This window comes from Vigna umbellata, chromosome 1 (genome assembly GCF_029865625.1).
Source record: "Vigna umbellata cultivar VRB3 chromosome 1, Vumbellata_1.0, whole genome shotgun sequence".
NCBI lineage: Eukaryota > Viridiplantae > Streptophyta > Magnoliopsida > Fabales > Fabaceae > Vigna > Vigna umbellata.
In genome coordinates this window covers 12,050,146-12,067,572 of record NC_142165.1, presented here as the reverse complement: position 1 = coordinate 12,067,572, position 17,427 = coordinate 12,050,146, and the positions used below count along the sequence as shown (strand labels likewise).

Sequence of the window (17,427 nt, the reverse complement as noted above, 5' to 3'; positions counted from 1 at the left end):
AATCTAATTGAAAATTAAAATTTAATATTCAACTTGTTTAATTCGGTCCACCTAACTCGATTTAGATTTGGTTCAATCCCACATTGTTTGGTGTGTGTGTTTCACATTTATGACAATTTTTTTAGTCTAAATTACTATGGCATGATATAAAATTTAAGTCAATCTTATGTATCATGATTTGACTTTGCCAAAGATAAATTTGATATGAATATGATCATGATAAACTCAGTACAATATATTTGAAATTTGATTATAAATTAGATATTCGTATGCTTTACCTCATGTATTAAGATAACATTAATTAGTGAAAAATAATAATTTAATATTATTAAGTACAAAGATATTACTTTTTATAATTTAATATTTTTATTTTTATTTTTTACATTCTTGTATTATTTCAAATATATTTATAATGATCAATATGTAAATAATTTGTATTATTTCAGATGTCTGTATAATGACCAACATGTAAATAATATGCTTTTTTTTTTCTCAAAATCAACTTTTTTTTTTAAAATTGTATACAATTGTGTTGTATTGTCGTGGCAACAAAACATTTTTAATTTATAATTTAGTTGCGAGTTATTACAAAAGTGAGATATATTTCATTTTGTAATGATTAAAATATATTGTAATTTTTAAACTAAATGTCATTAGACGTCCTAGTTTAGTGAACAGATCGGTTAACAACAAAACTTCATTTAAATTTACAAAGTACTAAAAAACTTATTAAATAAAAATGAAATTAGCATATAAAAACTCTTTAGAATCCAAACATACTTATAAATCATAATTCTTAGATTAGATGTATCAACTTTAAATAAAGACAATTTTTTAATTTAAGACATTTCTAATTCAGAGTTATAGAATTATAACTTTCAAATTTGAATCTTATAAGATCAATGCAATTAAATATATTTATATGAACATAAATTTAATATTGTCCAACATCATAAAGTCATTTTGTCCAATTTTTAAGTTATCTCGATTCGTTTAGAAAATATTCATAAAAAGCATTCAAATATCAAAATAAGTAAAGAGTTGACACTTTATATATTAATGGTGCAATAAATGTCAATCAACTATCTCCTCCCTATATTTATAGGCTTTGGAGTGAGGTTTTATTAACATCGACCTAATAATAGTCAAATTATGTGAAATCAAATTTTACCTCTAAGTTGATCAATATTAAAAAATTAAGCATGTCAATTTACTGATCGATCAGTTTGTCCAGTTGATCGATCGGTCTCCTTAATGACTCGTTAGATAGCTTGCATAAGAGTTGATCGATTGGTCTAGTACATGACCCATCAGTCTCACTATTATCTTATTGAACAACTTAGGTAAGAGTTGATAACGTAGTCTAACATATGATTAATTGGTCTCGTTATTATAACTTGTTGAGCAATTTAGACAAGAGCTAATTGTTTAGTTTGACATATAATTGGTGAATTTAGCACATTACAAGCTTAGATAAAAGTTGATCGTTCAATTTAGCACATGACTCATGAGTCTCTGACATGTTGAACACTTAATTAAAAGTGGACTAATCAATCACACATTACATATTTAAATAAGACTTTGGATTAAAAAAATAGATTAAAAATACATCTTTTATTTTAAATAATATTTCACAATAATAAATATTTAAGTTAAAATATAATTAAATTTTCATTGAAAAAGTAAATAGTAAAAATGATGTGATCTAATAAAATCAACATTAACTAAATTAAAATAATGTTATGTATTATAACGTTTACAATAAAAGTGCTTCTAATAGCAAGCTTCATTTGGCAACCTGCTTAAAATTTACAAAGCTCATAAATAAAAAAGATACCGACATTTAAAAACTCTTTCCATCTAAACTTACATATGAATCAATCTGATTCTTAGATCAAACGTACCAAGAAAATTATCTTTTCAGTTAACAGACATCTAATACTCATAAATATGTATATAAAACCAATATTTAAATCTTATAGATTAAATTAACTTGTACATAAATATTTTTCACAAATAACCTCATAATTTTTCTAAATATCTTAATTTAACAAACTAATTTTAACTTAAAAACAAAACGCTTTAAGAAAAATAACACATGCATGTTTGAACTTCTCCTCAAAAGTTTTGGCAAAAATAAGAAGGGAAAGGTAAAGGGAAATGCAATAGGATTTTGAAGGATTCTGCATCCAATTTCAATCACCACACCCACACGCACATTTTCACGAGAGTGAGAGTGCTAGTGATTCTCTGTGTGTGTGAGGACAACAGAACCAAACAATTACTTCCACTTTTAATGTTTTCACCAACCACCATACGTACGCACATAGCAGAACCCACTGCCCTTAACTTCAGACAGAGCCCTTTTCGTTTCGCTGGTTCTTCGTTTCTCCGAATCTGATCCAGCAAAAATGCGCCTCCGCTTCTTCACGTTGCTGTGTTTGTGCTGTTGCTGGTTCGTCTCTAGCGAGGGCGAAACGGTGTCGTGTTCGAACATAGTGTCGTCGGGGTTCCGCAGCGACAACATTTCCATAGCTGATTTCGGCGGCGTGGGTGATGGCCGCACCCTCAACACCAAGGCCTTCAGGGAGGCCATATACAGGATTCAGCGCTTGACACGTGTAGGAGGCACGCTCCTTTATGTCCCTCCCGGAGTCTACTTAACGGAACCCTTCAACCTCACCAGCCACATGACGCTCTACCTCGCCGCCGGTGCCGTTATCATGGCCACGCAGGTGCACTACACTACACTACAAAATCAAACCATTTTTATTTGTTATTTTTGTGTATTAATTTTAATTATCGATTATTAATTTTCTTATTCACATTAAAATTACCATAACCATATTGTTCACTGTTTAACTTTTTTCAATTTTGATCTACAGTTTACACGAATTATTTTTTTTTGTTAATTTAGACATTTTAAATTTTGCATAAACATGACTGTGTATGCTGCGAAACAATGTCGGCTAGGTCAAGCGTCTAAGAGGAGAATGCGGAAAGAAAATGTCAGAAGGGAACGTGAAATGGTAATACGATGTGACAATTTAGAAGCATTTCACGTGCATAAAGAAAAAAAGAAACGTAAAATATGAAAAGGGTGTAGTTATGATGGATTCGTTGTTTATTATTCGTATGGTGGGTGGTATGGATCTTAATGGAAAGTAGGAAACATACGATCTCCATGATCATGGTGGGTCCCAGGTTGAGAGGATAGAAACTAGTGAGTGGTCTCGTCTTCATCAATGCATGCCACTATGTGCATCATCACATTGTAGCTTTAGCAGCTGGAATTTCTGACTATTACTGTGTCTTCTTTCCTAATGAAGTGGTGGTGGGGTAGAGACTTGTTCTGCAGGTGCTGCCACATGCTAGTGTAATTTCTGTGTTTTAATTAAACATCAACATGAGATGGTGATTAATTTACATGTCTATGCTAATTTCATCTGTTTTGAATGCACCATGATCTAGCTAGATACAAAAGGAAAATGTTTTTTTAATAATTTTTTTGTCAATTTTTTACAATAGCTTACGTGGTAGTTGATGATTGATCTATTTTAAATAGGACTATGATATTTTAACAATTGATTGAGAACAGTGTCACTATTTTATTGGTTTGTATATTTGAAACTATTTTATTGGTTTGTATATTTGAAACACACTAATTACAAGTTATTAAATAAATTGTTGTAAAAAAATTGGTAAAGAAAAGTTGTTAAAAAGATATTTTTCCTTCAAATATACAGACCAATAAAATAGTGACACATAGTCTACTCGGAAAAAAATTGTTAGAAAAAGTTGATAACATGTTATCGACGGATACAAAATTACAGTAAACAACTTTGATCATTTCTTTCTTTTCTTACAAATTGTATTCTTTGAGATAAACAAATGGATCAAAAGTTTCAGATGAACTAGGACTCAATTTCTAATGACTAATGCCCTTCATTGCTTGATTCATTAGGATTCATCGAATTGGCCTTTGATTGCACCCTTGCCTTCTTATGGAAGAGGAAGGGAGCTGCCTGGTGGAAGGTATATGAGTTTTATGCATGGAGTTGGAGTTCAGGATGTGGTAATCACTGGTGGGTATCTAACATTAACTGTTTTTTAGGACACACTTCAAAATTAGTACTGAATCTGGTTTCGTGGTGTGTACTAGACCACATAATATCTAAACTATGATCACATTGTGATAACGCTTACAAAATATATATTTTTTTGTTTATCTAAATTTTCTTACACCTTTTAAATTAATAAGAAATAGTTATTAATATAATAGTATAGTAATTATTATAAGAATTAAAAATTTTATGTTAAGGTGAAAAAAAAAACTAACTATACTGCATACTAGAGTTTTGTATGAGAGCTTATAGAACACACTTGTATTACTTAATTAATACCCATCCATGGATACTAATGATCTGTGTAAATATTTAACTCATCCACTTAACCATTTTTGTTTTAAGTTACACTTCTTTGTATTCTTTGTAAATACATGTAAATTTACAATATCTTTGTAATATATTTCAATATAGAATTTTAAGAGTAATTTATTTTTGTAAAATATTTAAAATATTTTATAATAAAATATGTTGTTTGGTTAAATTCTGTTAAATATTAGAATTTTATAAAATTAATTTGATTATTTAAAATTATAGAATTTCAAATTCTACCTAAAGTACGTATCTTCTTAAATTCATATATTTTTTCTTTATATTCTTTCCTCAACTTAATCATGGTAGGAACACTTTCACTAAGATTGTAATATTTAGGAGGATTATTTTCATTGATGTTGACTAACAATTTTTTCATCTTAATGATATGTTAGAACTTCTTTTAGACATTATTATCTCATTCAATATTAGACAGAGATTTATTATTATTATTAACCTTGGAGATTATTATTTTTCTAGTTGCATATATTATTCTTTATAATAGTGATTGAAATTTAACTTTTTAACAAATACTAATTAAGATCTCTTTGTGAATACAGGAGAAGACATTTCTTTTTAGTAACATCAATCGAACAGTTTGAAAAAAAAAAAAAATAACAATGTTGTACAAAATAGTTTTTGTGAATGTCAATTTAAATAATTGTGATCAAATATCAACTTAAAATAATATTGAGTAATATCAATTTAAAATAATTGTGAATGTCAATATAAGTTGAATTTTTTTCATGCAATTTTATAGAAAAATAACATCAATCAAAACCAACTAAATAGATAATCTACATTGACATTTTTTAATTATTAAATGTTATATTATTTTTACAAATTGAAATATTTTAGCCATATTAAAAATTAAGGGTTAAATATGTTTTTAGTCCTTAAACTATTGGTCGTTTCTGGTTTTCGTCCCTCTTTCAAAGTAAGGTACAATTTGGTCCTCATTCTTTTCAAAAACGTTCGTTTTAATCATCGGAATTCGAGGACTAAAACGAACGTTTTTGAAAAGAATGAGGACCAAATTGTACCTTACTTTGAAAGAGGGACGAAAACCAGACCAATAATTTAGGAACTAAAAACATATTTAACCCAAAAATTAATGAACTTAAATTACTCAAATAAAATATTTAAAAGAAAATAAAAGAATTTAAAATTAGATTATTTGAAATTTATTGTATTTAAATATTTTAAAAATTATAGATTTTTTATACAAACTAGCGCACCTATAATTGAGTGTTGAAAATTTATTTTATTAAAACCAGTGGATGTCGTGTCCAAACTATATTTGTGTCTCTCACCCGGGCATTCATATTTTTCAAAGGTGAAAATGGAACAATTGATGGACAGGGCGATCTGTGGTGGAATAAGTGGAGGCAGAGATCTCTTCAGTTTACCAGACCAAACCTTGTTGAATTTGTAAATTGTAGAGACATTATTATTTCAAATGTAATCTTCAAGAATTCTCCTTTCTGGAACATACACCCGGTTTACAGCAGGTATAGGTCATCGCTCTTTATAAGTTTTTGTTACTTTGTTTCTAGAAACTAAGTGGTTCTCATCCTTAGATCTCATTCCTAATTGTCTGACTTCTTTGCAGCAATATTGTTGTTCGATTTGTTACTATTTTGGCGCCACGTGACTCTCCGAATACTGATGGCATTGATCCAGGTAAGTAGTGGTTGGTTTCTAGACAGAAAAATATTGACAAAACATTTAAATATTCAAATTTTTGTATGAGTGCTATCTTTTTAAGTTTCGCATGTAAGTTTATAGTTTTAATTAACAATAGAGATTAGGAGAGAATGAGTGCTACATAACACACCTTATGCAAATAGTGAAATTGATACAACAAATAGCTTGCACATACTGTGCTAGGTTACTAACTGGTCTTATTTTATTGATTGTAATCAATGCATTTTAGTTTTTGGATTTCTTTCCCTTCTAAACACATTTGTCTTGTTTGATACTGGTGACAAGATGCACTCAAATGTAGTCAGTGTGGCTTGAGATTTGACAATTATCATCTCAAGTTTTGTATTTATGTTTGCTTCCATCCAAGTTAACAACACTACAATGCAGTAGCAAAAACCCACGGGTTATCTGGTGGTTGAAATATTATGGTACCATTTGGTTGGTTGGACAAGTAAAAAAAAACCATTTCATATCATTCATACAAGTATTTCATTGATGCAGATTCAAGTTCAAATGTGTGCATAGAGGATTCATACATATCTACTGGAGATGATCTTGTGGCTGTGAAGAGTGGATGGGATGAATACGGGATTGCTTATGGCCTTCCTAGCTCTAACATCACCATCAGGCGTGTAAGTGGATCATCTCCATTTGCTGGAATTGCTGTTGGCAGTGAAACCTCTGGTGGGGTGGAGAATGTACTTGCTGAGCACATCAACCTTTACAAAATGGGAATTGGTATCCACATTAAGACCAACAGTGGCAGGGGTGGATTCATAAAGAATATAACCGTGTCTCATGTGTATATAGAGGAGGCAAGGAAGGGAATAAGAATCTCAGGTGATGTTGGGGACCACCCAGATGACAAATTTGATCCCAGTGCTCTCCCCCTTGTGAAGGGTGTCACAATTAAGAATGTTTGGGGTGTGAAGGTTTTGCAGGCTGGCTTGATACAAGGGGTGAAAAATTCACCTTTCACTGATATTTGCCTTTATGATATCAACCTTCGAGGAGTGACAGAACCTAGAACTCCTCCTTGGAAATGTTCTGATGTGTCTGGATTTGCTCATCAGGTTAGCCCTTGGCCATGTTCTGAGCTTAGCAGCAACCAGCAGGGATCATGTGCCAATTATTCCTGAGATTATAGGAATATTTTCACCTTTGTAGCATGAGAGCAGCAGCCATTGGCTTCTTTTGCTGATTTATAGCAATGAAAGGCATTGCAAAATGAAGACTTGTTTGTTTAAATTTTAGTAGAATTTATTTAGACTAATAATTTTAAATTGTTAAATGTAATTGAAATGTATGTCTAAGTTAATTTCAAATATAAAAATTATGTTTAAACATCTCCAATTAAATGATGTCTTTTTGGGGTTTAAACAAACATGTCCTAAATTTATTAACATATAATGAGTGTTATGTTAAGTAAAATTAAGGTATTATTTGATGCATTATAGGGAAAACACTAATAAATCTAAATAAAAATCATATTTGAAAATTATAAAGATTACTCTTTGAAATATATAGTTCATTTACGATAAAAGAGTGACATTTCTCCTATTAGAAAATCATGGGAATTAATTTAAAAAATTATGCCTTCGTTATAAGCATTCCTATGAAACTAATATGTTTATCTCTTAACTATGATTATTTTTCTGTTTTTTAAAACAAGAGTTCATATTGGAAAAGTTAAAATAAAAGTATCATACTGGGACAACCAAACTCTATCTTCAATTTCTGTATCTAGCATTCATCCAAGAATAATTTTATAATCGAATATTCTTTGGAGATAAGAACTCAACCTACATCATACACAAATTTAGAAATAGGACAAATTTATGATTTTGGAGCCAAGCCCACTTTAAATTAACTCAACCCATACCTACCATTTAAATTAATTTGGTAATGCTAGTTTGCTAAGTATATCTATCAGGACCAAACATAAATTAATTGACAAAATAACCAAAAAATATTATCAATAAATATTTATTATATCATTAATATTAAACTTATTTATTTCTAATATGTACAAAAATAACTGAAAATAAAATTAATAGTGATGAATTTATGTCAACAACGTTGATGAATGAAACAAAGAATTTAAGTTAACAGTAGCTCACGTGGGAAGTGAGGGTAAAGTAGGCAAAGTAAATCCTCTGTAGCCAATATTATATGCAGCAAAAATTCAGTTGAATCACGACCGTTGATCATCCATCATACCGAATTTAAACATCAGCGAGAAAATGACGAGCGCTCCAGATTTTTCTTCACGGAATATGAAGCTGGAGAGGCAGGAGAGGATCGAAGGAGTGGGAAGTGAGGTTATAGTGTTTACTAAGAAGCAGAAGTAGCACTGCAACAACACAAGCACATGCCATCGTCATGTCTGTGCTTGAGTCTTCGTTAGTTATTGCTTTCACTGTCACATAAAAGCAAGATACGCACACACCCGCCCTCTCTTCTCAAATCGTCGTTGTCTTCCATGGCTATTCGACCTCCTGCTTCTTCTTCACTTTCCTCACCTTCTGGTAAATTTTTCGAACTCTTATTTCTATGCTATTTAATTTCCGAATTACTATTACTCCGTCAAATAGACAATCCGTTAATTCATTTCACAATAAAACGATTGTTCCTAAGGAAATCCTCGTGCTCATGCATGCTTATTTAACTCTAGTCAGATGAAAATGTTATCAAGTTATTAGGCTCAATCGAGTTTTTAAGTAGGAGAATGCTTCATTTGCTAGAACTGTGGAGTTCGCCGGAGCAAAATAAATAACTTAAATGTTTTAACGGTTTTCAGATTGTGAAGAAGTCTATAAGTTTTAGGGCTAAATGCAGATTTTAGGAATTTGAGAAGGAGCGCAAAATTTCGATCAGAACTGTGTTTTTGTTATGGAGTGATAGAACTTATACGACTTTAGTTATTTCATACATTTTGAGATTTTCTTTTGTTTTACGTGATTTGAGTACTACTTACCTACACTACACATGCCAGGGATTTGATTTTGAGAGTGAGTGCAAATTTTTGACGGAGACGGGATTTTTGTTCTCAAGTGATAGAACATCTTAGATGATTTATAATTTTTTTACACATTTTTACATTTCCGTTTCTTCTATGTGTTTTGAGATATTTGCCTACAGTACACTCGTTATCGTCTTTGACTTGAGGATTTATGTTATGTTCAAATGCTCTCTCTTCTGGATGGTGTTTTCATATTTGTTCAACACTGTGTGTCTTGTAGAAGGGATATGTTACTCTACGTCATATGGAATAACAAGCAATTCAATCAAACTTCCTATTGATGGCCGAAGATGGCATGACCTTGCCAGCACAAGGTGCTTATATATTACATAATTGATGATTATTTACCCTTATTCAGAAAATAGAGTGATCAGTTTGAAAGTCAATTCACCCTTCTCTTGCTTATAGAATTGAAATAGTACTACAGGTGGGATTATTCAATTTGTCTCTAATTAGAGACAAGGAAATGGGGGGAAGATATTTTACATTTATTTGCATCCATATTCCATTCAGTATCTCAACAATTTTAGGGACTTCTTTTCTTTTCTTTCTTTCTTTTTTTCCTTCCCTTTTATTATTTATATAGGCTTTGATATCATTGTTAGGTTCTTTCAAGGGAGATACATTAAGAAGATACGGCACCAATGAGTCATAATCAAAACCGAACTCCAACCTACAACTTTAAGTCAATGAGTTTGTGGGTCTTCTTTGTTATATGTTGCTCAACTTTTTTATTTCTACTCAAAATATGATTCAAACTCACTTAGATTCCTAACATCTAAAACGCTGAAATCAGTAGTGATATATTATAATGAGTTTAACTTTTATTTATGTCAAACCAATATTTTCATTAGCCTCTTCCTTCTATTGATTCTGCAATCAAATATTCCATTTACTGTGTTAGTTGAAAATTCACTAAACCATGATTACCACAATTATTTATATAGGCTTGTTCTTGTCACTTGTGAAATCTTGTTTATGTTATTATTCTTCTTGAAATATCTTAAAATGCTTTGTTTTCTGAAATAGTTTTGGTTATCTTTAGGTACAAAAGTTCATGTTTTGGATTGCCACACCTCCTTTGGCCATCCACAGGGCATGATCAGTGCCTTTCGAAGGTTAATGTTGCTGCAGATTATTCAGATTCTATACCCGATTCTTCTGATCACATGGATGGACAAGGTTATCATCCTCTTGAAGAACTGAAAGGTTCTGAGGATGTAAAGCCAGCCAGACTCTCTCCTCCTGAAATGGCAAAAACAACTGTAGAGGTTTGTGCCTAAATGCATTTGTGCATGTGAAAGGAGTTAATTTGTAATATGTAGAGCTGCACATATTATGATTTTTCTATTTTGCTTAACGTATTCTGGTAGTATCCATATCCTTTTATCATCATGCCCTGTTTGTTGGCATTAGGCTAATAAAAACGCCTTGCTAGTATTTCCTGGAATGGTACACTGTGAACCACATGAGCAGATTTCATGGGCTGAGTTTCAATATCATATTGATGATTTTGGAGGTTTGTTTTCTTTTTGTTATGTATATATTTTGTTTATGAAGTGAGAATTATCAATTACCTTAATGAATTTATGATTTAGTATTTATACATTGAGAATTTTAACTTGTTGCTTTAATTTGTTTTTTGTTCTGTAGATATATATTTTGAAATCTTTGATGATGCAAACATTTTGGCAGATCGTGGAGCTAACAATCCTGTGGTAGGAATTTAGTAGCGGTTTACAAAGGGATTTCATTATTAGTCATGCAAAGAGTTGACCAACTATGCTTAGCTGTTGAGATTTCTCTTTTTCTTCTCTTCTCTAAGGATTATTCCACATACTTTTTCTTTTACTTCTTTGTCTCCCACGTGATACAAATTATTATTATTATTATTATTATTATTATTATTATTACTATTTTATTATATATATATATATATATATATATATATATATATATATATTGTATGTATTTATGTATATATATTGTCTTTTTAAATTTAAAGTACATGAAAGCTGCATATATGTGTCAGGGAGCCGTGTGATACATTTGTGTAGTATTTCTAGTTATAAGGTCCAGGCTTCTAATCTCTTCCACGTACTTCTCTCTTGTTTCTTTTCTTTTATTTAGTTCTTTTTACTGGTGTGTTTGGGATTCCTTGTTAGATTTCATGTTTTCACTCAAAATAAAAGGCCAATTTCATATATGGTATAATCATATGAAGTTATTAATTCAGATCACGAGATTATATAGTCATCTTAAAAGTATTATTTTTTTAAGTGATTCAACTTTGTTTTTATGCAACAGCTTGAAGAGCTATATTTGTTGTTTGGACGGTAAAGTGAAGTAGTTTTGGCATGGTCTTTTTGTTTCCCATCCTTATCTATAAGGTAGAAGTTGTGAAATTGATATTCAGGTTCTGTGTTTCTTCAGAACGTTTTCATTGGAATGGACATCCCAATATACGATAATAATAGAAGAACTGCTAATGAGTATGACATTTTCAATAATGGCAAGGATGATGAATTATTCACATTTGATAATGAAGATGATGTTGTTGAGGTTTGCATTTTCAGATGTTTAAATTATGGAAATTAGAAAGTTGTTTTAGTTACCAATCGTTTCTTTTTATGCATGTGAGTAATTTAAATCTGAAGTGTATTCTTCTGCAAACAGGTCTCAGAAATGGAGGAGTTTAACATTTCTGTGAATTGGGGACATCCTGATTCTACAAACTCTATTCATCCAATTTATTTCTCGAAGTGTTTAACAAAGGTCCTCCATCCCCCCTAAAAAAGAACACAACAAGAACCGATAGATAGCTAATATCTCAAGTTTCAACATGAAAATGATTTAACAGATAGGTTCTGGAAGAAATAACATTGATCTTTATGATTTTTCTTCTAGGCTGTCAACAACTTGGAATATATTAAGAGAATGAACCATCCTACAAATGGTGTTTCCATTATAGGGTTCCTTAGACCCATTTATGATGAAGAAAGGTCTTATCTAAGATGGATGTATCACACTGAAGATGGTGCTGTATACATCTCCGGCTTGAGAGGTATCAGTTAACTACAAGATCGATATCTATGATCTACAGATTTCCTTTATACTCATTTAGTATAAGAACATCAAGTTTTTCTAATAGCGTCTAGCGGAGAACCATATAAATTCCTAAACTTAAATTTTGTAGAGCATATATTTTCATGAAGGGGCACTTTTAACTTCTATGTCACTTCCATGTTTTTATTTATATGTAGACCAATTAGTTTATTAATTTGTTGGCTAACTTATGTGTATTTTATTTAATACTTTCTTGTTATGGCACATTTATGAAGAAGTGTGTTAAAGGACTCTGAACATCCTCACAATTCAGTATTGTAGAATGATCTTGTTTAGTTGACTAAAGTTGTGCTGCTTTTTTGAAAACTCAAACTTGGTGTTAGTTGTTTGGGTTCACTACTGTTGCTTGTTGTTTTTTGTCTAGTCAATCTAGTTTTCAATATAACAATCAAGCTTGAAGTTTGTCATTGCAGTTCTCTGAGCATTTTGCATTTATGCAACCTGCAGAGGCAAAGGCTCTTCTTTATCAGTGACATGAAATCTTAGTTTTGACAAAAAGACTGTACATTCATTGGTAAATTGTTTTTTAACTTTGTTCCTTTTCAATGATTGTATGGCGAAGATTCTTACTCAAATAGTATTGATGACCAAGGAAACGGTAATTCGACACTATACGGATTAGAGATCCTGAAAATCAAGCTCTACTCCATGTATGGAAATCAGGCACGTGTCACAAAACCGGTTCTTTCTTTCTTTATCTATCTATCTATCTATACAACAACACCTTCTTTGTTATTAAGAGAGAGTGTGTTAATAATTTATGACTTCATTTTTGAAAAATACACCAAAGGTGTAGCCTGCTAAAATACCCCTAGAAAGCAAATGGGGGTACACTAGCAAATCCACAATATTTTTCTGTAATTTGAAGCATCATTAAGTTTGTTGAGATCTATATTCTAAATTTCAAATTATAAATGTTCTACATGTACACAATAATTGCAGTCTGAAATTAGTGTGCTAGAGTTTCAAGATGCTGAACCTGATATTCTTGCACACTCTTCTTCGGAAATTCTGGAACGGTTCAACAGATTCTGTGATGATGATCTTAAAGCACTTTGCAAGAAGAAAGGTCTTGATGCTGAGGTAATCCAATTTTTCCCCGCTTTATAAAATAATTCCACATTTATTTACATCTTCGTTCTTTTCGTTTATGACATCAAATAAATGAAGGAAAGCCTCCCTTGTTTTCCATTGGATATACCAAACAAGGAAATTGATGACTCTTTACTTCTTTTCCTTTGTATCTTACTTCCTCGCGTAGTAGGAAAAGACTATTATTTGCTTCATCATCTGTTTATTCTTTGATTTTTTGTCTACTGTTAGCAATTGGTTTAAGCTGATTGTTTATTTTACTGTTACTATTACTTGGCTTCCAGGGAGCTTACCTGGTTGGGGTTGACAGCCTTGGCATGGATGTTAGAGTTTTCTCAGGTGTAGAAGTAAAAACTCATCGCTTTCCATTCAAAATCCAGGTAAGGATTGTGGGTTTCAAAAGAATGTACATTATTCAAGATTGATCATGCACCCTCACCTGAACATCCTAGTCAGAACATGCGTATTAGTTATTAAAACAATCTAGTTGCTATCAACCTCTTACGGATAAGATAATTTGAGGGTTGACTGTGTAAGCTTATTATTCGTATGCTATCCAATGTTTGATGCTGGACATTTAAATGATCATGTTAAAATAAGTCCAGTGGAAAAAGGAAAACCGTATATCATAACCCAAAAAATCTTGATGATTTTGTTTTTATAGTATTTTTTGGATTTCTGAGGCTCCTGAATTATCAGTAATATTTGAAGCAAACCTACAAGTCTGAGGTTCTAAGTGAACCAATGTGTCACGCACATATAACATGCTTGCCTAGCACATGGGAAGATTTGAACTGGATTCTCCAGAAATATATTTTTTGGTAGAATTTGGGAAGTGGGCTTCATAATTAACGGTTTAATATCAGTAGATTAAATACAGGAAGGTAAACAAACCTTTGTCTGGGGTAAGGTGATGAACATTTGTGATCAGAAGAGTAGGGAACACTATTGTGTCTGTGATTGACCACGTGTTAAAGAAGCCTTTACGGTCCACTACCGTTCATTTAAGGCATTTTAATCTAATGGTTACCAAGAGCCTACAACATAGGCTACTCCATGGCCTTGACTTATATAAGCTTTTGTAACTGATATAAATTTGCTAAAAGAAGAAACCTCCGGCCTGGCATGTTTTCTTATTGACTAATGGATTATTCTTCTTCAATTTGTAGGCTGCCACCATAAACGCAGCTGCGAAACAGATTTGGCAACTCTTGTTTCCTCGATCTCAACGCAAGAAGAATATGAAGAAGTGGCGGACCACCACCATGATTTGATAGGTGATTGGTCCTTATTTATTCACTTTGTCCTTCTCAAACTACCCCTACCTAGAGTCTGTTCTGAAGCAATTGATGTCTTTATGTATGAATAGTTCTATAATCTGTACATTTTTTCCTGGGTAAATCCTATACAGCATTTTTGGGTACATCTTCAAAGGAGTATTAGTGGCAAGGTTGTGTCGCTCTTCAAAGGAGTATTAGTGGCTGCAAATATTTAAACCCAAGTTTACGTAGGTTGATCTTTACCAATTCACAAAATTGAGAATCAAGTACTTGGGTGTTTCTTTGCAGTTTGAAGCTTGTCAAATGGAGAGACACATTCCGATACATAAAACTGAGTAACGAGTATTTTATCTCATTGAGATAAACACGTGGTACGGTGGACGTAACTTTTATCTCGAGAATATCCATGTTGGCTCTATAATTTTATTTAGGTTGAAAAGGGCACTATTATCTTCTTTTTCCTCTTTTACTCCCATCTAAATTAGAAATTTTAAAATGTTTAGCTTTCTGTTTGATGCATAATAAGGATAGCATTTATTCATTGTTTGGTGAATAATAAGTGATGCTTAAGGACAGCGTTTATTAATAAAACTGTTTCCTCAGGAGATCATATTTTTTAAAATTTGCAATTATTCTGTGATTAGTACATTGTATATATACTTTGAATTTCAGGATGATCTGTTGCATAGAACAGGTTTCCACACTTATTGTTTAACTTCTGTCCTTTTATAGCACGAGACGTATTATTTTGGCAACTGCATAACCTGTATTCTTAGTAAATACTATTAAATATTCATTACACACTTTTGTGCGTTTGGCCTGTTTTTTTTTGGGTGGTGGGGACGCGAAATCTATTTTTAAGATGAAGTGTTTTTCACATTTTCTTACCTTGGAAACCACTTTTAATCTAAATATTGCTTTGCATAAAAGGTCTTACGTTTTTAGAATTAACTGCAAACTTACATTTTAACAATATGATGTTTGAAACTTATACCATTTGAACTTATGTTTGAAGCTTTTTTTATAGATTCAAAGCACGTTTAAAAATGTGCTATTTCAATTGATGGGCATTGCCTAAAGAAGCTGCAACCATCAGGCTTCGAACATCTTTTATACATTATAATACCAACGAACCATTATTCAGTGATCATTTTAGCTCCAACTAAATAATATATCCTCATCTACTCTATGTTGGTGCTCCTCATAATGCTGAGGCCAATGAAAGGTTTGAACTTTTGCAAGGATATCATTTTCGACTTCTGCCAAATGGCAACTATCATGGGATGAAGACATCTTGCTCTTACGTCTTTATGACTACTATGTTGTTACGTCTATTCATTTATGGTTATTTATTGTAGTTGACTATCTTCTCTGGGCAATAAATTAATAAAAACTGTCCTGAGGGATAGTTTGAATTAAGTAAAAAAAATAGTATAAAGAGAAAGAAGAAAAATAGTGAAAAGATTGTAAGGGATTTATTTGATATGATATATTTTTGTTTAGTAAATTGATATATTTTTAAAAAACTAACTAAATGTTCCTGTGTTAAAAATAACATAATTAAATGGTAATAAGTGTTTAAATATTTACCTCCTAAGTCGAGTTAAATCACTTGTCTTGTTATTAATGGAGTATCCGTCTATAAAAATAACTGTCGATGGAAAGGAATAATTTAAAAAAAAACACAAATTAAGAATTGAAATAAGTAAAAGTCATTATAGAATTTTAGTAAAAGAAAAGGGTATATTTCAAAATAACAAATTAAGATAAGCTACTCACCAAAATTCAAATTAGTTATTATTTATTATTCATTTTATAATTATATACAAAAGTAATATAAGAGTTATAAATATAACTAGGAAAACTAGAGTTTTTTTTATTAAAAAAAGAAATTATACACAATAGGATTTATCCTAAACAATGCTTATGCATCTCTCTTATTGATCAACTGAAATATCTTTATTTATTCACATGATTAAGGTAACTATTACAAACAAGAAAGACAAATACGCAAACAAACAGGTAATAAAGAGTAAGCTAATGTACTAAAAAGATAAATCATACAACATGTATACAGATATTAACACATAAACATTTATATCAATAAATCCTAGTACATACAATCACTCATACTAGACTCGATCATCTTGATACATGTATTGACATCATACATTGGCGGGTTCGTTAACATATTTGGCCAAGGCAAAACTCTTAGACTAAGACCTTTTGCTCCGCTCACCACATACTCACCTTTTCTACTTGAGATTGAATGGTTATTAGAGCGACATGATAACTCCCAATACAGAATCCATACATCAATACATACACTATTGAAATCATTACAAGAAACTTCTCCTTAAAATTCCTTCCATGACATTCATCATACATACAACCATGTTATCAATTCATAATACATATTAAACATACGTCATATCCATATTAATTCATTTCAAACAAATCAAAACATCACAAAATCCATAACATATACACTAATGCTCAAAAGTTGTGTTCAATGCTAGATCTTCCATAAAAGATGGTGCTTAGGGATAAAAGATGGTGCTCAGTGACAGTCCTGACGCTTTAATGACAGTCATGGCGGTGAACGTCAAACCTTTGCAAAAGGTGGCACTCAACAATAATCTTAGTGCTTAACACCATTCTTCTCGCAAAATGTTGTGTTCAACAACACCTTTCTACTGCTCAACGACTTGAGATTAAATTATTTTAGACCTACAGTGAAAAGTGGTGCTCAAAGCGTTCACAT

The 17,427-nt window shown here is 31.4% G+C and overlaps 2 protein-coding genes across 7 annotated transcripts; both read left to right on the top strand.

Annotated features, from left to right (window-relative positions):
* The first annotated feature begins 2,114 nt into the window (after positions 1–2,114).
* Positions 2,115–7,501, top strand: LOC124848156 (putative polygalacturonase). The gene is made up of 5 exons (XM_047325801.2): positions 2,115–2,735; positions 3,965–4,085; positions 5,773–5,947; positions 6,049–6,119; positions 6,645–7,501. Exons 1-5 carry the CDS (start codon positions 2,412–2,414, stop codon positions 7,280–7,282), a joined length of 1,329 nt encoding a protein of 442 aa, XP_047181757.1. The 5' UTR covers positions 2,115–2,411; the 3' UTR covers positions 7,283–7,501.
* A 928-nt stretch (positions 7,502–8,429) lies between these two features.
* Positions 8,430–15,132, top strand: LOC124848154 (Pentatricopeptide repeat (PPR) superfamily protein). Of its 6 annotated transcripts, none has more exons than XM_047325795.2 (13): positions 8,430–8,671; positions 9,386–9,479; positions 10,211–10,436; positions 10,582–10,684; positions 10,819–10,883; positions 11,599–11,727; positions 11,842–11,940; positions 12,073–12,229; positions 12,854–12,954; positions 13,234–13,374; positions 13,668–13,763; positions 14,553–14,660; positions 14,952–15,132. In XM_047325795.2, the coding sequence occupies exons 1-12, from the start codon at positions 8,626–8,628 to the stop codon at positions 14,655–14,657; spliced, it is 1,362 nt and encodes a 453-aa protein (XP_047181751.2). In that variant the 5' UTR covers positions 8,430–8,625; the 3' UTR covers positions 14,658–14,660; positions 14,952–15,132. The 6 variants fall into 6 exon arrangements, with proteins under 6 accessions (XP_047181751.2, XP_047181752.2, XP_087951305.1 ...); XM_047325796.2 differs by having other exon boundaries at positions 14,795–15,132; XM_088095179.1 differs by lacking the exon at positions 11,599–11,727 and having other exon boundaries at positions 14,553–15,132.
* Positions 15,133–17,427: the final 2,295 nt, after the last annotated feature.